We start from the raw sequence: 23860 nt of genomic DNA on the forward strand, positions 1-23860 counted from the left end.
GCCTCTCTCTTTCTGTCTGTGTGTTCAGATGGAGGAGCTGGAGAAGAGTGTTAAGGCGCTGACTGACGAGCTGCAGGACGTTAAGGCGGAGCACAGCACAGGCCGAGCGCCTCAACCTGGAGCTGAACCACATCCTGGGTGGCCACGAGACGCGCATCATTGCCGTGGACGCCCTCTGTATGGAGAACAGGTGAGGGGGTCAAAGGTGATGGACTCTTCTCTGCTAGTATTACATTTGACATTACAGTTGATTCATTGAGCAGACGCCCCTGTTCAGAGCGACTGACAGTCAGTGCATTCAACTAAGGTAGGCGAAAACAACGGCATGCCACATATCACACAGTATTAAACACAGTATTAAACAGATTGAAATGAGCCCTAACAGACAAAACAATGTAACTACTGTACACTGTAAAATGAGACATTTTCATACACTGCAAGGTTGGCACTGCTTCATTATCATGCTATTCCAGCTAGGGGTTTTCTGTGTGACCTCCTCTTGGACTTGGTTGAACCTCTCATGTAAATACCTGACAAAGGGCTAAAATAGCCTTCATCTTTTCAGCTAAAAACAAAAAACAGCAGCAAGAAACAATTCTTCAACTGCAAGCACACACAGAACACCCTAGCTGGAATAGAATGCCACTGAAGTGGTGCCAACCTCGCGGTGTATGAAACTTTTTGTCCAAGTCCAATATCATGAAATACAAGGTAGAGGTGTCATCCTGTCTGTCATCCTGTCTGTCATCCTGTCTGTCATCCTGTCTGTCTGTGACAGTGGACTCAATTCGATCCAAACCGCATTGCAGTAACAAGTAACTTTTTTTTTTACCATCAGGTAGACTCCCCTCATGGTTCAATACTTTGTTTGTTTGTTTGTGTGTGTGTGTGTGTGTGTGTGTAGGCAGTAAACAATGGCACTGTGTCAACATTGCATTGCAATTACATTGAATTCTAGCCAGTGTCTCTTGACAGTCCCAAAGAGAGTTAGAGTTGATAGAGGTGACAGCTGATGAAGGTGTGTGTGGGGGGGGGGTGTTTGTTTTGCAGACTGTGTCGGAGACGAGGAAGAAATCCAAAGTGTCTGTGAAGTCCAGCAGCAGTGCTCTAACAGCAGTCCTCTCTGCCAGACGAGGTACACCACCCTCACATACAGATACATCCAGCGACCACATGGCAGGTCCCAATTCAGACTGGCAGCTTGCTCTGCGGTGAATAAGATAAGGAGGCTGGTCAGAGCAACTGATCCCAGAACAGAAATGAGGAGCTATCTAAGTGATCTCCTCTGTCCGTCTTTCATTGCAGCTAGGTGATGCATACAACAGTGAGTATAAACACAGCGACTGAGTTGCGATAATGTCACCTTCCCTGACACCTGAAGGATCTATTCGAGGACCTGTACAGGAGGTATTGTAGTGTGGTAGTGCAGGTTGCATTACAGTCTACAATAGCATGCTGATGTTGTGTAGAAGTCGTACCATTTAAAAGGGCACCCTCAACTTATTTTCAGCTCTTGTGAAGGCAAATCCTCGTTTTTCAACCAGACCAGGATTCCAGTTCCAGACATGAAAGCACCTGTAATCCCCATCCTGTCTTAAGCAGACATTCTTCATTAGAGTTAAGTTAAGACTCCGGTGCCTAACTTCAGGAAAAAAAACACCTGATCCTCGTCCTAATTTGTATTCTGAGTTCTGGCAGTGAGACAAATCAGAGGTCTTGATTGACAGGTGTCGGCGGGAGCCAGAAGAATAGGGTAGCAGTTAAAGCTACAGGGAGCAGGGAGGTAGTATATTGTACAGACAGCTGTTTCTATCTCTCTGTCACTCTTTCACTCACTCTCTCTCTTTTGCTTTCTTGCTTTCTTTTTCCCCTCACCGACCTGCGTGTCACTTCTGTCTATATACTGTTTCTCCTCCATTTTTTGTTGCTTTCTTGCTATCTGTTTGGTCTCCCTCGTTCTATACCTCTTCCTCCTCACTCTGTTACACTTCTGTCTCTTTATCTCCCTCTCCTCTATTTGACCTCCTTCCTCTTGTATCTTTGTCCTGGAGACTTTCTCCCATTCACTCCTTTCCTCCCTCTCTCTACCTTGGTTTCTTTACCCCTTGTCTCTCTCTCTCTATGTTCCGATCCCCCTTCTTTAGCTCATCTCTCTGTCTCTCTGTCGCTCGGTCTCTCTCTGTCTCTCTGTTTCTCTCTCTCTTTGTCTCTCTGTCTCTTTATCTCTCTCTCTTTGTTTCTCTGTCTCTCTCGCTTTGCCTCTCTCTGTCTCTCTCTCTTTGTCCCCGTCTCTCTGTCTCTCTCTCTCTTTGTCTCTCGGCCTCTATCTCTCTGTCTCTCTCTCTCTTTGTTTCTCTGTCTCTGTCTCTCTCTCTGTCTGCAGTGCAGGATTGGTTGTCTCCCGGCCACGCCCCAAGCCATTTCTGACCTCAAGGCTCTGGCCACGGCCCCAGAGACGCAACGACAGGTACACACACACACACACACAAACAAAAATGTCTAAAGTACACACAGGCCTAGACACACACTCCACCCCAGTCCACACACAAGTTCATATACCACGCCACGCAATGTCCTCCCCTCCTCCTAGTTAGTTACAATAATGAGATTAAATCCTAGACATTGGGCTTCTGCCTGGTTGAATAGTACTAGATCTAGCAGCTAGCTAACTCTACAGAGAACACAGCACATCACCATGAGCAAACACACGGTGTCTACCAACATTTATATGCAAATACCTAGTTAATGCCAGCTACAATAGGACTGTATGATTAAATGTTACCCAGCGTTACTTACACTTCAACTAACCAATGAACTGACCAATGAAATGCAGTTTTATTAACTGGGGGTAGCCCCTCCCTTGCTGCGGATGCCCTCAGGCTTGACCTACCGCTGGTCTCTGGGAAAAGGGAGTATGTGTTGTGTATTGCGCCCTTAACCCATACCTTCCATCCTGATGCCACCTCATACCCTCCATCCTGATGCCACCTCATACCCTCCATCCTGATGCCACCTCATACCCTCCATTCTGATGCCAACTCATACCCTCCATCCTGATGCCACCTCATACCCTCCATTCTGATGCCACCTCATACCCTCCATCCTGATGCCACCTCATACCCTCCAACCTGATGCCACCTCATACCCTCCATCCTGATGCCACCTCATACCCTCCATTCTGATGCCACCTCATACCCTCCATCCTGATGCCACCTCATACCCTCTATCCTGATGCCACCTCATACCCTCCATCCTGATGCCACCTCATACCCTCCATCCTGATGCCACCTCATACCCTCCATCCTGATGCCACCTCATACCCTCCATCCTGATGCCACCTCATACCCTCCATCCTGATGCCACCTCATACCCTCCATCCTGATGCCACCTCATACCCACCATCCTGATGCCAACTCATACCCTTCATCCTGATGCCACCTCATACCCTCCATTGTGTCATGCCAGTACAAACCTGAGCATCCTCCCAAAAACTGCCAGCTCATACCCACTATCCTGATGCCACCTCATACCCACCATCCTGATGCCAGGTCCAACCCACCGTCCTGATGCCAGCTCCCACTTACCGTCCTGATGCCAGCTCCAACCCATCGTCCTGATGCCAGCTCCCACCCATCGTCCTGATGCCAGCTCATACCCACCTTGTTGATGCCAGCTCATACCCACCGTCCTGATGCCAGCTCCCACCCACCGTCCTGATGCCAGCTCATACCCACCGTGTTGATGCCAGCTCATACCCACCGTCCTGATGCCAGCTCCCACCCACCGTCCTTATGCCATCTCATACCCACCGTCCTGTTGCCACCTCATACCCACCATCCTGATGCCACCTCATACCCACCATCCTGATGCCACCTCATATCCACCGTCCTGATGCCATCTCATACCCACCGTCCTGATGCCACCTCATACCCACCATCCTGATGCCACCTCATACCCACCATCCTGATGCCACCTCATACCCACCGTCCTGATGCCACCTCATATCCACCGTCCTGATGCCACCTCATACCCACTGTCCTGATGCCACCTCATACCCACCATCCTGATGCCACCTCATACCCACCGCCCTGATGCCACCTCATACCCACCGTCCTGATGCCACCTCATACCCACCATCCTGATGCCACCTCATACCCTCCATTCTGATGCCACCTCATACCCTCCATCCTGATGCCACCTCATACCCTCCATTCTGATGCCATCTCATACCCTCCGTCCTGATGCCACCTCATACCCTCCGTCCTGATGCCACGTCATACCCTCCATCCTGATGCCACCTCATACCCTCCATCCTGATGCCACCTCATACCCTCCATCCTGATGCCACCTCATACCCACCGTCCTGATGCCACCTCATACCCACCGTCCTGATGCCACCTCATACCCACCATCTTGATGCCACCTCATACCCACCATCCTGATGCCACCTCATACCCTCCATTCTGATGCCACCTCATACCCTCCATCCTGATGCCACCTCATACCCTCCATCCTGATGCCACCTCATACCCTCCATCCTGATGCCACCTCATACCCTCCATTCTGATGCCACCTCATACCCTCCATCCTGATGCCACGTCATACCCTCCATCCTGATGCCACCTCATACCCACCGTCTTGATACCAGCTCCATTACAGCCTCCTTGTGTATTCACGTCAACTTTTGGGATCTTCTCACCTGCTCTATGTAGTCACTTGCTTAACCTCTGAACCCAGAGCAACATCATCATGCCCACTGGCCACCTACTCAATTTGGCTACTCAATACATAACATTTGTGTTAACAGTCTGTCGCGAGAGTCTACTTACTGCTCCCTTTTATCAAAATTAGAGGGGGAATCCATCTTTTGTGTATATTTCAATGTAAGTACAAATACAGTCTCCAATACTGGGATGAGTCAGATCCATATGCTGAGATAGATAATTAGGTGGGTGCTTCCATTTGTCCTATGTCACACGTGCTAATTGGAAATGTATTTTTTTTGCATATCCCACTCCCCCTGAGAGTTGGGTCAGAGCCAGGGATCAGCCATTATTGATGGCGACCCTAGAGCAATTAGAGTTAAGTGCTTTGCTCAAGGGCACATCGGCAGATGTTTCACCGAGTCGACTCCGGGATTTGAACCAGCGGCCTTTCAGTTACTGATCCAATGCTCCTAACCGCTATGCTACCTCCTGCCCAATCAGAGCAGTGTTGATGATCATTGAATGTCAGATTAGCCTCTAGCAACAGGTGTTTCATGTGTGTTAGGATTTACAGAGGATATTTCTAGATCCATTCACTTATATGGGAAGGATGGATGGTCTGTGGACCTCTGCATTTGTCCGTGTCTCATGCATTAGGGTAACTTCGGGATGCGTTCCAAAACTACCTGTGATGAATTGCAAAGGTAATTTGGGGAGATATTTCCCCCGTAAGGACGCGTCCCATAACAGCATCAAGTCAGGGCTGTCGAAGGGGCCGTTCCCGCTGCTCATTAAATATTTCAAATACCAACGTCTTAATTCTTAATAACATGATTACTACCTGAACTAGTTTAACACAATAGTTCTCAAGGAAGTAATACATAGTGCCATTAAGAGATAAGGCAGCCAGACCTGAGATTACAAGACAGTACGTCCAGCATGCACCAGAGGGGGGTGTTGGTCTGTATTTAAAGTGCACTGGCGGGATTTAGGTGGCGAGCTGCGGCTCGATGAAGCTCGCCTGTCATGAGACTGTCATTCTCCCCGCCATAAAACTGACAAGCATCCATTACTGAAAATGATTGCCCACATTACAAACACATTTAGGGGAATGTGCTGTTATTAGGGAATTTGGAGACGAGGCTCAAAGTGCCACATGACTCTGTCCACCACCACAGTCGGCGTGGGGCAGAGAGAGAGAGAGAGAGAGGGAGAGATGGCGAGAGAGATGAAGAGACAGAGAGAGAGAGATAAAGAGAGCGAGTGAGAGAGAGGAAAAGACAGTGGCCGTGTCAAGATGGACAGACGACGGGGCGAAAATAAAAAACGAAAGAGGTGCCGATTGGGGGCACGCCCTGAGTCAAAACATTAGAGGTGCAGTGCGTTGTTCCCAAACGACAAGTAAAAAGGGAGGAAAAAAAACACTGCGACTCACTCAAATAGACTTGTGATTGACTCGACTACCCAAAACCCCCCTGGGAGCGATCCCCTGTTGAATGAGCGCTGGAATACACACTGAAAGCCTGTCAGGGCGCATCAGCCAGACTCGACGGCAAAACGGGGCGAGACTCGTAGCCTACCACACTGGAGAAGAAGATACAGGGTCCAATGCCCTGATAGATAGACATATCATTACCAGGGTCTATTTGAACCGAGCTCCCTCTCTTTTCGCTCCCTCTCTCTACCCTGTCGTTGCTGCCGACCTCTCCGCGGATCAACGTCAGGGATGGTGCGGGCCGGCGTCTCATGAAGACGGTGTCTCGGTTGTGACAGACCTGCCACCTTGTCAAAATAAGAGGGATATAGGCTTAAAGTATGGGGTTTTATCATTTGGTTGTCAGTTTAAAGGTGGATACAGGGCTATTTGTGGAGGTGGTACTTACCTCTCTGCTGTCTTTGTTTTAGAATGTGTTTGTATACAGTATCAGGAGAAGGTGCCTCTGGGTGTTTACAGATCCCTGTTTGTGCTGTAGGATATGTTTGGGCAGAAGTAGGATGCGGTGTCAGCGTAGACACTCGACTTTGTGAGCGTGTACATTCATATCTGGATGCATACTGCGTACTGGTGGGATATCTGTCTCAGTGTGTCCCTGCATGCCTGGTGTGTTTGTGTATATGATTGTATGCAAGAGTGTGTGTGTGTGTGTCTGTGTGTGTGTGCCTGTGTATGTGTGTACGAGATGCGAGAGTGTGTGTGTGTGTGTTTGTGAGGAGGAATGGACGGATGGATGGGCAGCTGTCAGGAGGGTATAAAGCCAGTCCTCCACACCTCCTCCTGAGCACGGCGTGTGCTGAAGACCTGCTGTGCTCAGCCCGGGCTTTGCTCTGCATACATAATAACCACCTTATTACTGATTTAAAAAGCATCCTGAACAACTTACAAGTCACCAAAGGCCTTCTCAACTCAGAGAGAGCAAATCTCTCAGCCAGTATAAGGGATTTTGTCACAAGAAAAGTTTGTATTGGTGAGGTGTTTTTAGCACGTGGTTCAGTTTGTAGAGCATGGTGCTTGCAACACCAGGGTTGTGGGTTCGATTCCCACATGGGACCAGTATGAAAAAGTATGAAAATGTATGTACACTCTACTCTGAAGTCGCTAAGGATAAGCACGTCTGCTAAATTCCTTTTCTTTTTAAATGACATGTCAAATGTAGGATATGCCTTGCCATTACAAGGATCCCAATGGGTGTTTAAGACAAATATGCTAACATGAGAAATGAGTGTACAGAAAAGGGATTGTGGTGAGTCTTTGTCCATAAACAACTTTAGAGGAAAGAAAAAGGGTAAACTGTACAAGAAATTCAAGGGACTGTCTGCAACCGTTGCCATACAGCAGATTGATTTGAAGTGGAATTGACCCCAACCCCTGATATACTACAGAAAAGATGAGCAGTGCCCTGCATTCATAACATAACTGTTTGGTTGCCATTCATGAAACTGAAAAATGATATTGAAACGTGCCATTGAAACACGATATTGAAACATGATATTGAAATGTGCCATTGAAACATAATATTGAAACGTGCCACTGAAACTTGATATTGAAACATAATATTGAAACGTGCCACTGAAACATGATATTGAAATGTGCCATTGAAACATAATATTGAAACGTGCCACTGAAACTTGATATTGAATCATGATACTGAAACATGATATTGAAACGTGCCACTGGAACATGATACTGAAACATGATATTGAAACATAATATTGAAACGTGCCATCATCCATTTTTGCATTCTTCTGTTTTTGTTTGTGTTTCACACTTCAGTGCACCAGGAAGTGGTTTTTGTCTTGCGTCCAGTGATTGTGTGTGTTTGTCTGCGCATAAATGTGTGTGCGTGTGTGATGTCTGGTATACGGTGCACGGTCCCCTATGAGTAGCATATGGCGTCAGCCCAGGAGGCGTGCAGCCATCACTAATGAAGACGGATGACAGGGAACTGCAGCCACTTCCTGTGAGCACAGTTCTGCGTGTGTGTGTGCGTGTGCGCGCATTTGGATGAATATGACTTTATCTCTGTGTAGGAGAACACTCCGTCCTTACCTGCTTACGCCTGAAAACCCCCCTCATGTCATTCTGTTTTTAGCTTCTGTGTCTGTTGTGTACTTGTATTTTGTGACTTTGTGGGGAAAACTTAGTGGAAGGTAACTCTTCTTCCCAATGGGGTTGTTGGTTAAGAAGAAAGAGACACCATTATGCTGAGTGAGAGCCAGCGACCCGAGCTCCTTTCGTCCACTGCCACATCGTGCTTCAGCCCCACGTTCACGCCACAACACAGCCACCCAGAGGGAAGTATGTCATCGTGTAACTGGGTTTCACTGTTTGTTAAACGGCGCCCTCGGCCAGCAGCTAAAACGCGGTAATTAGCTCCTCCCCCCTCCCCCCTCTACATTTGACCCCTTTCCCGCCTCTCCCTCAGCCCTGGCCTCTCATTGGTGCTGACAAATAAGAACCCGATGCTCCTCAAATGCCATGGCATTTTGGAAATGCGTGCACGATTCTCGCCTGCTGACATTCAAAAAGTTGGGGCGTGTTTTTGGAAGGAGGGGCCCCATAAATATGGATGCCAGTGTGAATTTTATTTTCCTATTTTGGGTGGGGCAGGTGTACTCTGTGTGCCGTCTCTAACCTTTTTAGATGAACATTCACAAATATGGGTCAGTAATCCGCGGAATGGGAGCATATTTTGGAGAGGTGGCAGAACTAAGCTGTTGCCATCGCTGGGATAGTGGGGCGTCACGCTTCCCTGTCCCCTGTCTGGGCGCTCATCACCGCCGCACTATTTTTAGCCTGTTGCCATGGAAGTGCTTCAGTCACATAAGTAATCAAAATAACTTTGTCGATTGACACCGCCCCCAACTCCAAAGAGAAGTAGTTAGTTACGCAACGCTGTAATGTCATCCTCATTCTCTCAATTGAAAGTGAGGATTTAAGCAAGGAACTTTTACAGACGCTCAGAGAGAATGATATGGAGTTGTGTTTTGAATGTCTGTAACATTCAAATTGACTCACTCACTTTTCTTGAGTGATTTTCAAAGCTTCCACTGATACGTTATCTGTTTACACAGCACTACATGCACCGAAGCTGTTTTGGATGTAGCATGTGGCTTAACGATCAACAGGAGTTTGGTTGGGTCATGACTCAGGGGCTCTTTCTCAAGTCATTTTTCCATCCTTTACCCTCACCCTCTTCTCAAAAGGCATTGGATGAGAAGGTCTGAGGGGAGGGACCTTGGACTTTCTCCTCCAATACGATTGAAAGGAGGCGAGGAGATTGCAGAAAGACAAATTGAGAGAGAGTCTTTGACCACTATCAAGCATTGCTGCCTGCGACATACAAATATCAGTTGGACATTTACCCTGTACAAAAGTAACCACTAGCTGCCTGAGACTGTTCAGGTATAGGCACTGCAGTAGGAACAGCTCAACCTACTTCACCAATGGGCTTTGGGGAACTTGGTTACTCCCCTGCTCGAACACACCTGATTCAATTATTCTTATGATTAGACTATTCCTCAGCTGCTCATCAGAACCTTGATTAGCTGAATCAGCTGTGTTAGAGCAGAGCAGGAGTATGAATACAAATGTATTTGAGTAAAAACCTGCACACCAAGTAGCTCTTCAGAAGGACGGTTGACCACTCCAGAGGTTTAGAGGGAGTTGCAGCTTAATTATAAGTGCACTCTCACCATGACCTCTTCTCCCAATGTGACCAGATGACAGAACGGGAAGTTCAGGAGCGTCGTCGTGGGAACGGGCCACAGCTGGCGGCGACTTTGGCGCAGATGGCAGCAGCGGGGAGGGCGCCCCCGAGTTCAACAAAGAGGCGGAGACTAACTGCGTCCGCCCGAGTGACAGGCGGCGGGGGGGGGGGGGGGGGGGGGGGGGGGTTGTGACGCTGTCCGAGGAGGGGTAGAGTCCTGTGGAGGAGGGGCATAAGGTGGAAGTGGTGGAGGATGATGAGCTGGGCTCCACAGTGGAGGAGGAAGAGGGGGCGGCCCTGGCACTTAACACCCCGCCCTTAGAGGAGGAGTCACACTTGGTTAACCTCCCACAGCTACCATAGACCACACCTATGAGGCGGGTAATTCGACCTGAGACAGAAGATGCCTCTAAGCCAGCTTCCGTTTGGGGCGGCAGAGAGGGTTGGGACCTGCACTGTCAATCAGGCCATGGCAACAGCTTGGCATAGTCAGGTACAAGGGTTGACCCGATATTCATTGCAATTCAGAAGATTCATTGAGAGTCAATTCAATCATTGAAAAGTGATGTTTATCTTGGTAGTTGCTTTAGTACTCACTAGCGACGTTTCCGCAACGTAGACCACATCCCTGTTTGTGTTCCCAACCATTATCTGCATGAGTCTATAGAATGGATAGAGAAAACTCTCCCTCAGCCTCCCATTCACAGTCAGAGCATCTAAACAGTGCTGTTGCTCTGAAAAGAGCAGACAATCTTGAAATCAATCCAGTTGCAAGCCTAATGCCCTACAGAAAATAGTAAAGATAACAAAGCCCCCCCTAAACCATCTCCCATCATACGATAATCCCATCTGTTTGCGTCCTGCTTATTCCTAAGGGTTGCTAGTAAAATGAGAGATGTTTTTTTTTTTTTTACCATTCCCCACATAGAGGAGCCCCAATGTGATGAATATATTAGATTTGCATGGAAATCAGCGAAAGATATTGTTCCAGAGTTTGGAAACACAAAAGAATGCATTTGTTCTGTATTGATATATCTTTATGTATATAGATGGTAGTTCCAGTCACAGATCAGCTATGGTGCCATTTACATATAATTTTCTCTAATCGACAAATAGAAAGTGACTGCATGTACCTTACACACCAACACGTGATATGCGGTATTTTTTTTGTTTTGCGAAAGTTATTTGAATGAACCTGCATGACTATCTTTCAATGTCACATGTCCAACTTGTTGCGTAGGAGCATAGACTTGTAATTAATATGGGCATCAGCGCTGCACGAGGAACGTCAAAGTCCTTGTTTTCACAATTAACTGATTATCATAGTTGTCTATTCTTATACAAGCTTTGTATACCGGCTGCATAACCACACACACACACTCACACACACTCTCTTGTCTTAAAACCAAAGTCCAGACCCTGCTACGGTATTCTGATTCAGTTCTCTCCACATTCAGGGGGCAGCTGGCCTCTCCATGCAAGCATACCATCAAAGCCAGAATCCATGAAGTGCTTATTCTGCAGAAGGCTGCTTGCTATTTTTAAATCTTTGACACAAAATAGAAGCCTTGGCGTGTACACACACACACACACACACACACACACACACACACACACACACACACACACACACACACACACACACACACACACACACACACACAGTGTAGGCCCGCGGCCAGTCAGCTGATTTGGAATATTGGCGAGGTGTTTCGAGGAATCTGATGACTTTATAAAGCAGATGGGATTTGTCGCTAATGAAATTGTGAAGCGACGTGGCGCCTTGGGCTTTAGCAAAACGCCGAACAGCGTGCCAGTTCACCCCGATAAGGGGGTGTATTAATGACATCCTCAGGTGTCTCGCCTATTTGGACTTTTTCTATGTGTCTGTTTGAAATGAACAAATGGACAGAAAAAAAGTTTAAACTAGCATTTTCGTTCAATTCAGGGCAGTGGCGTAGAGTTGATTGTTGTCTTGTTCTAGAAGTGAGATGGTAGCCTACAATGTGAGCCCTGCCCTGTGCAAGTCAACCAAACTGAATGCCGCTCAGAGAGACCTCCATCTGGGCACACACTTGTTGAATCAACGTCGTTTCCACGTAATTTAAATGAAATGACATTGACCCAACGTGGAATAGATGTTGAATTGGCGTCTGTGCCCAGCCGGCTGGGCATTGAAGAAGTGAGCAATGTCAGCTGCTCTCATGGGGTTACTCGAGTTGTGACATGGATTGAAGATGACATTTCACTTTTTTTGTCCCCCCCCCTTCCCCCTTCTGACAGATACGTTATTGTAAATAAGCTAACCGGTATGCAGGCTTTTGCTCCAGCCCTGCTTTTACACACCTGATTTAGCTAATCAATGTTCTGCAGCTAAATCAGGTATGTTAGAGCAAAAACCTGCTGGCCAATGACATGTTGCTCTTCCTCCACTCTCTGTGACAGGGTTACCTAGGAGACTCCCATTAGTTGTCAGGTGGTTGCCTGGTGGTGGTCTCCGAGCAGAGAGCTACCAGGCTAGTTTGATATTGCCCCCTGTGAATGGGCATGTTGTAAAATGAGGCCATGGTCACCACTGCCAAAACTAATCTCAGCCCCACATCTCTGACAGAGACATCCACGACCCAATCGCCAGCCAGCAACAAAAAAACGTGTGTGTATGCAGTGGTGTAGTGGTGCCTGGAGAAGTGGGTATACTCTAATTTTGCCAAGAATTTTCCAAGCGGCCCGTCTCGGCTAAGGAAAGGCTCCCTGTGGGAAAAATTATATGAGAAACTGTGAAACACTCTGAATGACCTAAAATGCTGAATCCCATATTGGTCTTTCACCGTCAGACCAACCCAAGCTGTACTGTGCAAGTAGTCTAATAGTAGGCCTACTATTGAAACAGATAAACGAGGCTGTCAACTGAGTCAGTAATTGACAGGTTTCAAATTTTCCCAATATTTTTCAGGTTTTTGCTTTTTTAATAGAAAAACAACATTGGATGTTCTAAGTCCATAACAACGCTTAAACCACATCAGGAGACAACTGTTGAGGTCTGGGAAAAATCGCAGAAATGTAGTTACCCTTTAATTCAAGTGCACAGGCACCTAGCACTGTTGTTTGGTTAGGGGTGTTTCTGTAGTACAGGCACTTAGTACTGTTGTTTGGTTAGGGGTGTTTCTGGAGTACAGGCACTTAGTACTGTTGATTGGTTAGGGGTGTTTCTGGAGTACAGGCACTTAGTACTGTTGATTGGTTAGGGGTGTTTCTGTAGTACAGGCACCTAGCACTGTTGATTGGTTAGGGGTGTTTCTGTAGTACAGGCACCTAGCACTGTTGTTTGGTTAGGGGTGTTTCTGTAGTACAGGCACCTAGCACTGTTGTTTGGTTAGGGGTGTTTCTGGAGTACAGGCACCTAGCACTGTTGTTTGGTTAGGGGTGTTTCTGGAGCACATGAGATGGAGTTTCTAAACAGATGGCCACTGGATTGATGCAAATAATCATGATATCGTTCTGCCAGGTAGGCATAGGCTACTTTGTAGCTAGTGAACATTTAATTGAGAAGGTTTTTGGGAAAGCCTTTCCATCTACCAGAGTACGGTTAGGCCTATCATTAGCATGGGTATATTTTTCCTGTACCTTAATTGTTTGAAAGTCTTACCTTGCTTCTAAGTAGCCTAATGCCAAAATCTCACCATAGAAACGTGGAGGCAATTGTTTTTTAAAGACTTCCTCATATGCGTTCTCCTGTTCGATTGGTTTTCTTTCTTTCATGGTCTAGCAGCCAAAGACATTATACTAATTATATTAGCAACCCATGATAGTTGTTGCATCTTTAGAGCTCCTCTCTTTCTACATTTCGAACAGATATATCCATCTCTGTCCATAAAACCGCTTGCATGTGCGATATGCATTTTAGAAAGGTGTTTTCCAGCTAATTGCATTTTTGAACATTCACGCGTAGGCCTACCGCCCTATGGCACATTGCTGTGCCTAGAATGTGAAGAAATAATAGTTTATCAACATTTTAAGCATTCTGATCTGTTCCATCAGCCTTATTAATTGATACGGAGGATACCTCCACTACACTACTTTGATATGCATCCTGGGGATTAAGAAGTGAGTATAGGCAATGCCCACTGAAAAACATGTGGGTATATGGCGTAAACCTGCGTATACACTCCACTACAGTGTGTGTGTGTGTGTGTGTGTGAGAAAGGATGTGTGTGTGTTCATGTGTGGGTGTCAGTTTGTGAGTCTGCCTGGGTTCTTATGCAAGTATGAATTTGTTTAGAATAGTTACGTAGTTTTTAAAATACTATTTGTTAAAAATTGTGTGTGTGTGTGTACAGTTGTGCCTTATTATATGTACCTGTCAGTGAATTTGTTTTGAGATCCAGTGTGGGGATTTTGGCAGCACTACAATATAATCACATTCTCACATAGGGAGCGGCAGTGAGATGCTTTGCTCCAAACACTTCAGCCTAGCCCCCCCTACTCTCCTACCCTGGACAGGCACACACACACACACACCGACACACACAGTACCCTGGAAAAACAGACACAGTGGCCCAGCCGGGTCACCACGGAGCCTGCCAGCTCTAATAGGTGTGATTGGAGGAGGCAGGAGGCAGCTGGATGTGGTGGGATTTGACACTCCATCATCGCCAGGGAACTAGGGGGAGAGCAGAGGGTGGGGGGGACACTTGGAGTCAGCGGTTTCCATGCCAACCACTCGGCGGGGTTAATTACTTTACCAGCCAGGTGCCCTGGCCACTGATGGCCAATGGCAGTGTGTCTGTGTCCCACGTCTCATTCAGTTCTCTCTTCTTTACGTTACCTGACTTCTATCAGCAATCCCTGGGCGAGGGAGCCAATCAGAGTGCACCGAGCGAGCCCACGGGGTCGTTGCCTGGTGTTGTGATTTGAAAGTGTAACTTTCTGCTCAGTGGATGACAGGTCTGTCATTATCTCTGATGGGGAGGGTAAAAAAAAAAACAGTGTGAAATGTCTTGTCGGATATCATGTTTCCTGTTTGTTTGACACCCACGCATGGATGAGCCATTCAACTCGTTCCCACCCTTGTGCGAGCGTCTGCTTACTGAATGATGCTGTGATTATTGCATTGTGTCTATACGTTCAGATCCCCATATGTCAGTGCAATGTTTTTGATGATACTATCTTTGATTAAAGAAGCAAATAAAGCTGCCGCCCGCTAGCATTAGCGTTAGTATCAATCACTCGAACCCAACAGCAAACATCAAACAACCTCTCCTCTCCACAAAGGTCCTAGATATACTGTAGAGTTACATCTCTTCACTGTTATTTACTACGTCCAATTACATGTGTTGTGCTTCCCCACAAGGACAAAGTCCCGGGGGAAACAACATGCGGAACCACTCGGGTTGTTGCTTTTTATGGCCTTATTTATATTCCATTTGATTTGTTTATGCACAGGGAATTGGGGTGGAGAATCCATGGGCAGTTATGCAAATACTTTGTGTAAAATCACCCAAGTTGAGTTGCTACTCACGTCGAGTCGAGTTCAGACACGTACATCTGCGTCACTATTCTAATTTGTTGATGGTTCTTTGTCCGTTGTGACCTACACTCTTAGAAAAATGGATTCCAAAAGAGTTATTCGGCTGTCCCCATAGGAGTACCCTTTTTGGTTACAGGTAGAACTCTTCAGGGTTCCGTGTACTGTAGAACCCTCTGTGTAAAGGGTTCTACATGGAACTCAAAATGGTTCTTCAAAGGGTTCTCCTATGGAGACAGCTGAAGGACCCTTTTAGGTTCAAGATAACACCTTTTTTTCTAAGAGTGTATCTCACAGTTTCCGCTTTTCCTTTGAGGAAACAATCTACCGCTGCACCAAAATGGCTCCCGAGGCACCCTTGTGAGGCCGGCGTCAGATGATGTTGTGGAGGGAGGGATGGAGAGTTGTGGTGGGCCGATAAGCAGAGAGGCCACGCCGGGGGTCAGCACACTGTCGAGGTGTACAGTGTGATCTCTATTAAGATAACAGGGTGGGCCGGAGAGATAAGAAGAGACAGGTGCCACTGATATATGCAGTAAGGGGATAGACATCACTGTCCTGGATCGGCCCTCTCCTGGATGGTAACAGACTTGGGTCAAATACGTATTTTCTTTTCTTTCAAATACTTAAAGTGCTCTTGATTTAGCTCACCTGGCATTGTGCAGTTGTTGATTATGCTCTCCTGGAGTATGCAGTTTTGGGACTATTCTATTGGTTCCATTGTGCCTGACATGCTAAATCAAGCACACGTCAAGTACACAATATGCATTCGACCCAGGTCTGGATAGTAATGAGGTCATCTTCAAGTAAAAAAAAATGTATTCAAATGTTTGAAGTGTTTACATGATAGTCTATTGACGTGTTGTTAGATGGAGCATCCCCCAACACTCCTACCCAATCTTTGGCGTAACTATTGAAATGGTGAATTGTGCTTGTTTGTGTGCCTCTCCTTGCTGGGAGAAGTCCCATCATGCACATTGTCGTCAAGAGCCTTTCAAGTTGGAGTTGGCTGCTCCAGTGCATCACCTCAGGGCATCACTACCTGCAGGGCCCCCATTACTCCAGTGTGTGACAACCATCTTTAGAAACTGCCAGCTTTGTCATCTCGAACTCCCACACACTCCCTCTTGATCAATGCACCGCTGTCTCACTCAGGCAAAATGAGCTATCCAACAACCTGGTTAGTCACTCGCTTTGTTATCCCATAGGGAAAAAAAGACTTGGATAACTAAAGCTTAAGCTAAATGTTACAGGGAAAATATTATTATTATTCAACCGTGAGTAATGGTTGAGCTATTTCTATTGATCGAAATGACACACCTGCATGAGCATTAAGCCTTTAAAAGCAGGTTAGGGGGCGACACATTGAGCGGCCACATCATTCCAGACCACACAGTTGCCGAGAGAGAAAAGCAGTGAATGTATATGAGTCAACCAGCTTTAGCTCACTTATAGCATCACTGTGTGTGTGTCTATAATTATAATGAGGGGAGTCGGGACACCACCATATAAAACAAACCTGTTCTATCTGGATCTGAAAGGGTATGGGGTGAAAATCCTAATTTACAGTTTGGATATTTCTGTGCTTTCCCCATCTAAGGTGCTCATCAGCACTGATATTTAACATTCCAAATGTGTCTAATTTTGTGATTAAACCATGGATCTAAATATTGCTGCCACTTTATCAAATAATGGTGAGATTCGTGTATGGGCAAACGGTGACTTATTTTCCACAGTGATTGGCCTTATTAATTGGCCTTGTTTATAACTTATGATTGGCTAAAGATGTGCTTTAACTAACCCTAGGTACAATAAATCAATTTATTGTAAAGTGAGTAGCTCACAAAGCAATGCAGTTTAAACTGTGATCTGGAGTTTAAACTGTGATTTGTGAGTTTTTTCTCAAAGATGTCTGTCTCCTTCAGTGGTACTGTGATAATGCTCTTGTTATTTAATTGTATATTATGCTGATATTTTCTTGTTTCTTAGAGTGTATGAATGTGTTCAGATACTAAACAAACATATCAGGACTATACATTAACAAATTACTATATGTTTACATTAAATAAATGTTTATTTCAAAAATGATTTGCAGATTTTACATTTTCACAGATCTGTGTCTGTAGAATCAATTTCAAAATATCAAAAAGACATCCATTTCCTTGAAAGCGGCAACTTTTGTCACGAAATCACATCAATTGTGTAAGGTAAGAATGAGTTAAGTGATTCATTCAAACGTTCATGCCGTATCATGATCCAACACTTCTCACTGTCTGTAGTTGACTCTCTGTTAGGGCACGATTCCAGTTAATGGGCTTTTCCCAGTCCGGCTCGACTGTCTCATCCCAAAGAGTAGGACTGCTCACTCCCATGACACAGCAGGCAAACAGTGTGGCAGGGGCTTTGGGCAGAATGCAGATCTGTCCTCACTCTGAGCCAAAGTTACCCAGGTCTCCCGGGTAGTTGGGATGGTTCGCCCCCCTGGGGGTTGAAGTGGGGGCCGGCCGAATCACAACTCTCATTCAGGTCCCTGTAGCGGTGGATGTGGATGGCACTTTCCACATTGATGGGGGGCCCCAAATTCTTGTTGGGAAAACCCTTTACGTAGACCATTATCGGCAGTTGGCAGTCTGGGTAGGACTGCTTGAAGAGGACCTGCCCATGGACCTTGGGTTGACCCCGGGGTAACGTGCGGCTAGGTTTAACATCACAGGTAGCGTAGAGGGTGCCATTTAAGTCATTGACCTCAGGAATTTTGTCCTCAGTTTTTGAGTCTGCCTCCTGGCACAGTACACTGTCTCACCACTAACACAACTAACAACAGATAGAAGGGCGTATTGTGTTCCATTTTTGTTAACCCTGTAACAGAATGGCATATGTAAATATATGTAATATTATTGGAAAGGGTAGGTGCATTGGTTACATCTGTGCATCAGCACAATAGCAACACAAATGGAAAATGTCTACAACCATTGCTTCTTGCAGATTCTTGGATCAAAAGTATAATTGAGCATAATTGTCTAATAGCACAAAAGGCCTACATAGATTGTTTTAAGTGGTGTTAAATATTTTCCATGGAATAGTTTCACAACATTGACAAAGTAGCTTGGTTATTTGAAATGAAGTAACATGATATTCGACAAAGGACACAAAAAGTAACATTCCTACCACCACACATGCAAGAATACAGTGCTAAAAGAAGTGAATTGCCTGAAGAGATAACCACTGGAGTTGCTTGAATGACAGAATTTAAGCAACCAAATGGAGTGGGAGTGTTTTGGAGGAGAATCTCTACTGCAATGAACTCAAACATGAGAGCAGCATTAGATAAGGAATAATTAGGAATAGTTTGTAAGTAGATTTCTGTAACTGGCTTGATGATCTTTATAGTAAAATGCTATCTTCTGTCATTTTTCCAGACACAATGATAATAATAATAATAATCAATATTTAGAACCAGATAAACATGTATTAAATACCTTGTCTACTTAAGTTATATTGATTCTATTCTAAGATGTCAATGTTCATTTTGGAGAATTGAACAGCTATGGTGCAAAACAAATAAAAATACACCGTAGATCTTGCAAATCTGTTGAAATAACTATTTTGAACAATTCCAGTTTTATTGTCAATTATTATACAGTTACTTGGTGTTTACAGTGCAGCCCTGCAATCCTCACATCTTGATATTATTGAGAGGATTTTCCATTCAGGTAGCAGGCTATTGTCCCTTTTCACAGTTAAATAAAAGGTCTATTCCTCTCTGTGTCAGTGTGGTATTGGTCTTCTCTATGTCTGTCAGCAGCTCTGCTTGGCAGGCCTATTTCACACACAATTGGACTGTTATTTAATTGCCTGTGAAAGAAAGGGAGAAAAAAGGCTGGTATTTTAAATTCGCCTTGGATATAGAGCATTAGTGAGGCTTTGTTGTAACGTTGACCTCTCCTTCCCCATCGCCATCAATCCCTGGTTACAAGCAATGAGCCATTTGCCATTATGATGCTTGTTAACAATGCCCAAGCTGTGTAATTACCTCTGTCGATGACAATGATTGTTTCCAGTGCCAGCTGATTCATCACTACATAATCTTATAGGTTGAAACATTCAAGAAATCTCTTGGAAGCGATGCCACCACTGAACATTTCTCTTGTGGATAGGGTTTTTCATATGTTCTTGAAAGATTGACATGGCTTGAAATGACATCCACATTTTGGAATAACAAAAAAAAAATGACAGCCCTCTTCAAATACGTATTTATCATATCCATGTCATTTATAAACAAATGTGAGTTCTCACATTTTTGGCTTTGGGATGGATTCTACAACTCAGTTTATCTTGTCTATGTTATCACCATAGGTCAATTTAGTATTACACATGGACCCTCTTTTTTTATTAGGGGGAGGCTGCATTTGGTCAGCCAGAACGTCCCCAGACAGCCAACCACCGACTCCACGGTAGCTGCTGTCCTTTACAGTTCAGTTCAGGTGGCGCAAATATTGAATATATCTGGCTCGACAAAACTCACGTTAAATTGCTGTTTTTCTGTCATTTTCGCAGAGATAACAATGATTGAGGTAAGTGCTTCCGGTCGCCATATTTGTGGTGCTTAGCAGCAAGGTGCAGAAATTGCATGGCATAAATCATAATCGACCTACTTTTGTTCCTTATTTTGGATAGTTATGTACGTGTAAAAAAAAAAAGATGTCTAAACGACATTAGTTGGATTTGGGAGATGATTATTCATCGAGTTAAACGAGAACGTCTTCTAATGGTTATGTATATGGGATAATATGGAGAGAGGATCCTTTGTATTTGTGTTTCGTCGGCACTACAGCGCAGGAGATTTTTTGGCTGCAACTAACGTTAGCATGCTAGCTAGCTAGATCATTACTAGTTCATTGAAACTATCTGAAGCTGGCTCTGTTCTGTAGATACTACGAGCTAGTTAGCTAACGAATTGGCTCGCTAGCTAGCTAGCTAAGACACAACGTTATCATGAACGTTCTGCAACTGAAAAGGAGAATAACCAATTCCCTAAGAGATGTGTCATTTGCATGTCACCCCAATGATTCAGTCAGTGAACGTCGACGTGGTGCTGAAACCCGTGGCCAACTTGGTTGGCAGAACAGACATTGTTGAAATCCTTCCACGGAATTGGGTACCGACTGTCATGCTAACATTCTAGGCCCATAAGGACATGAGTTCTGGTGTACCCTAGACAACACGGTGGTCTGCTGATGTTCCTAGGAAATATAGCTAGTTAGCTGCAGTGACGGGATATGTGACGCTACATTATCCGTTACAGTTAGCTATGTTAGTGTAAAGCCTCAGAAAGAATATTTCGACTAACCTGTTCTTCGTGATACACTTATTCCGAATCGAGAACGTATCTTATAATTGTCCAGTTGCAGGTGGTTCACCGAAAACAAGAGAACATTCAGAAAGTTCTCAAATCCAAATATTTTTTTAATCGAGTGAGGAGTTCCCCTGCCGTTTTAGCCGCTAGACATCTTGCATTTTCCAACATCTTTGCAGGAACTAATCGTTTCTATGCGACGCGGCCGCAAACACGTGTAGAAGTAGACGACAGCGGGTCACACAGTGCGACCAAAACAATGATCTACACACATTTCTCACTCGATACAAAACGTGGATTTAATATCTTTCTGAATATTCTCTGGTTTTTGGAGAACCACCTGCAACTGTAGACGGCCATTTTATAAGATACACTTTTCTTCCAAATCGAGAACGAGGAAGGTTAGCCAAGAACAAGTTAGTTGAAAAATCTCTTCTGAGGCTTTACACTAGCTAAACTGCACGGGAGCATCACATTTCCCTTTATAATTCTGTAGCTATAGGAAATAGTGCATTGCTCAAGAGACATGACATAGGCTACATTGGGGGCAATTCCATTTTAACATCATGACTCAGATTTTCCCATTTAAAATGTATTTCAAGCAAATACCAATGATTGCCAAGTTAACAAACCATTTAACTCTGAACAAGGACTACTTTTAACAATTGACACTGCACGTGTTTTACAAAAACACATTTGCTTGAAGAACAGTGCAGATGCAAAGTATGGGAACAAAATGGGAACAAACAGCTCAACCCATCATTCTGTTACCGAACTGCATCTGCACTGTTCTTCAATAAAATGTGTTTTTGAACAAATTTGTATGGTTTGCAGTCATTGGTTTTTGTTTGGCATACATTTCAAAGGAACAAATCTGAGTGTCAGCATCACTCTGTTTTCAACATTGGTCTTGTCAAAGAAGGAAATTCAAGACTTGGGTTCTTGGGTGCGGACATGCATTGTAGCTTGATAAAAAGGAAATAAAGATATCGCCCATTTGTGAAAGGAAAGTGTTAACCATTTGACTTATATTTTAGACTCTTAATTTCTTCATTAATGTGACCTTTGAATGCTACACTTGATTACATTCTTCTGTAGCGTGAAAGGGAAATGCGCAGTAACCTTTTCATGTTATTTGAGGAAAAGGACACGTCATAGCCGAACCGCGGTGCACTTTTACCCTCTCGGATCTAAGTTGTTCTATTTCTGTGTTGGCGTCATTCCATTTTGTTCCGTACCCCTTACTCTAGCCCCTAGCCCTGACAACATGTAAGACATAGGAGATGGGAAAAGACAAGGGAATGGGGCCTGGCTGATTATAAAAAAGCTTTGTCTTGTCTGACACACTACTAACATGTAACCTCCACCACAGGTGAGACCGCGACAGGGACCGAGACTAGCGGTCGAAGGACAGGGACTGAGACCGGGACGTCAAGCACTTTGGCATGGCCCTGAAACCAGCTGTCTGCGGCGGCAGTGCGGGCCTTCTCTCCATCAAGCAGACAGCCATACAGCAGCAGATCAACCCGTTCACCAACCTGCCCCACACAGCATGCTACTATGAGATCCTGAAGAAGAGGCTGCAGCTGCCCATGTGGGAGTACAAGGAGCAATTCAAAGACGTCCTGGCACACCACCAGAGCTTCGTGTTCATCAGAGAAACAGGCTCCGGCAAGACCACACAGGTAAGCAGGGAAAGGGGTAGACTCGTGCATGGGGGTACACACACACACTCAGTCTTTTACTTAGTTACTTCAAATAAAATAAAATGAGTTGTAGCCCTCCCCCTCCGTTTTGCACAATCCTGCATCCGAAGTGGTGTTCCAATTCAACTCTGAATGTGGGGTAGTTCCTTTTCAGCCCTCTAGTTGGCCCTAGACATGCAGACTAGACTTGCAGACTTCCTATCGAGTGGTTATCAAAACTCCCATAAAGCTCGGCGACCCAAATTGCTTCAGAAAGATGGCTGCCAAAAATACTAGGATGGAAGCAATTGTAAGTAATTACAACTTCATAATGAATCATGCAGCAACAAAAAAAAGTACAGTTAAGAGGAATATGTTAATGTAGCTAGAGAAAAAAACGATTCTGCATATTTTTGGGTCAAAACTTTAATCTACGAAAGTTGCTATTTAAAACTGCAATATGTAACTTTTTGGGCGACCTGACCAAATTCACATAGAAATGTGAGTTATAGATCTGTCATTCTCATTGAAAGCAAGTCTTAAGAAGCAGTAGATCACTATTTCTATGCTTCCCGTTAAGTTTTGTTTTTGCATCTTTTACTTTCGGTTTTGTACACCAGCTTCAAACAGCTGAAAATACAATATCTTTGGTTATGGAAAATATATTTCACAGTGGTTTAGATGGTACAATGATTCTCTACCAGTGGAGGCTGCTGAGGGGAGGATGGCTCATAATAATGGCTTGAACGGCACAAATAGAATGCATCAAATACATGGAAACCATGTGTTTGATGTATTTGATACCATTCCACTGATTCCGCTCCAGCTATTACCATGAGCCCGTAATCCCCAATTAAGGTGCCACCAGCCTCCTGTGTCTCTACACGATACTTGCTTGTTTTGTCACATAAACTGAAATTAGGCGAACTATTAGAATTTTAGCAATTAGGAAATGGAGGAACGATTTCTACATAGTGCAACTTTAACAAGCCAGCTGATTAGCTAAAATTAGCCAACAAGCTATACATTTAGCTTGCCATTTGGGCATTTGACATTTGTATAAATTGTAATTCGTGTTGTTTAATGTTTTAGGGACTCCTGAGAAAACCAGCAAACCAGGCTGTCATCTTGTGAAACCAAGTGGATGTGAAGAACCTAGCCAGCTAGCTAGCTAAAGCATTTACTACCAATTTAATGTACAATTCTGTAAGCTTGCCTTGCTGTAAAATAAAAAAATATTTCAAATTCAATCACTTGTCATTGATCTTTAGTGTAGTAACATACTGATAAATAAATACACCTGTATTTGGTGCCTAGGAGTCGCCCTCTTCACTGTTGACGTTGAGACTGGTGTTTTGCGGGTACTATTTAATGAAGCTGCC

At 44.8% G+C, this 23860-nt stretch overlaps 1 protein-coding gene and 1 long non-coding RNA gene across 6 annotated transcripts; one reads left to right on the plus strand and one right to left on the minus strand.

Moving 5' to 3' along the window:
- Positions 1–17490: 17490 nt before the first annotated feature.
- LOC115198248 (uncharacterized) lies at positions 17491–20917 on the minus strand. The gene is made up of 2 exons (XR_003879195.1): positions 20788–20917; positions 17491–18296 (listed from the first exon to the last, which is right to left on the minus strand). It is a non-coding gene; the product is annotated as an uncharacterized LOC115198248 (long non-coding RNA).
- LOC115198247 (pre-mRNA-splicing factor ATP-dependent RNA helicase DHX15) lies at positions 19839–23728 on the plus strand. 5 transcript variants are annotated; one of them, XM_029760049.1, is made up of 3 exons: positions 19839–20011; positions 22166–22478; positions 23571–23728. In XM_029760049.1, exons 2-3 carry the CDS (start codon positions 22239–22241, stop codon positions 23610–23612), a joined length of 282 nt encoding a protein of 93 aa, XP_029615909.1. In that variant the 5' UTR covers positions 19839–20011; positions 22166–22238; the 3' UTR covers positions 23613–23728. The 5 variants fall into 5 exon arrangements, with proteins under 5 accessions (XP_029615909.1, XP_029615910.1, XP_029615912.1 ...); XM_029760050.1 differs by lacking the exon at positions 19839–20011 and adding an exon at positions 20019–20595; XM_029760052.1 differs by lacking the exon at positions 19839–20011 and adding an exon at positions 20034–20118.
- The last annotated feature ends 132 nt before the right edge of the window (positions 23729–23860 follow it).

This window comes from Salmo trutta, chromosome 8 (assembly GCF_901001165.1).
Source record: "Salmo trutta chromosome 8, fSalTru1.1, whole genome shotgun sequence".
NCBI classification, from domain to species: domain Eukaryota; kingdom Metazoa; phylum Chordata; class Actinopteri; order Salmoniformes; family Salmonidae; genus Salmo; species Salmo trutta.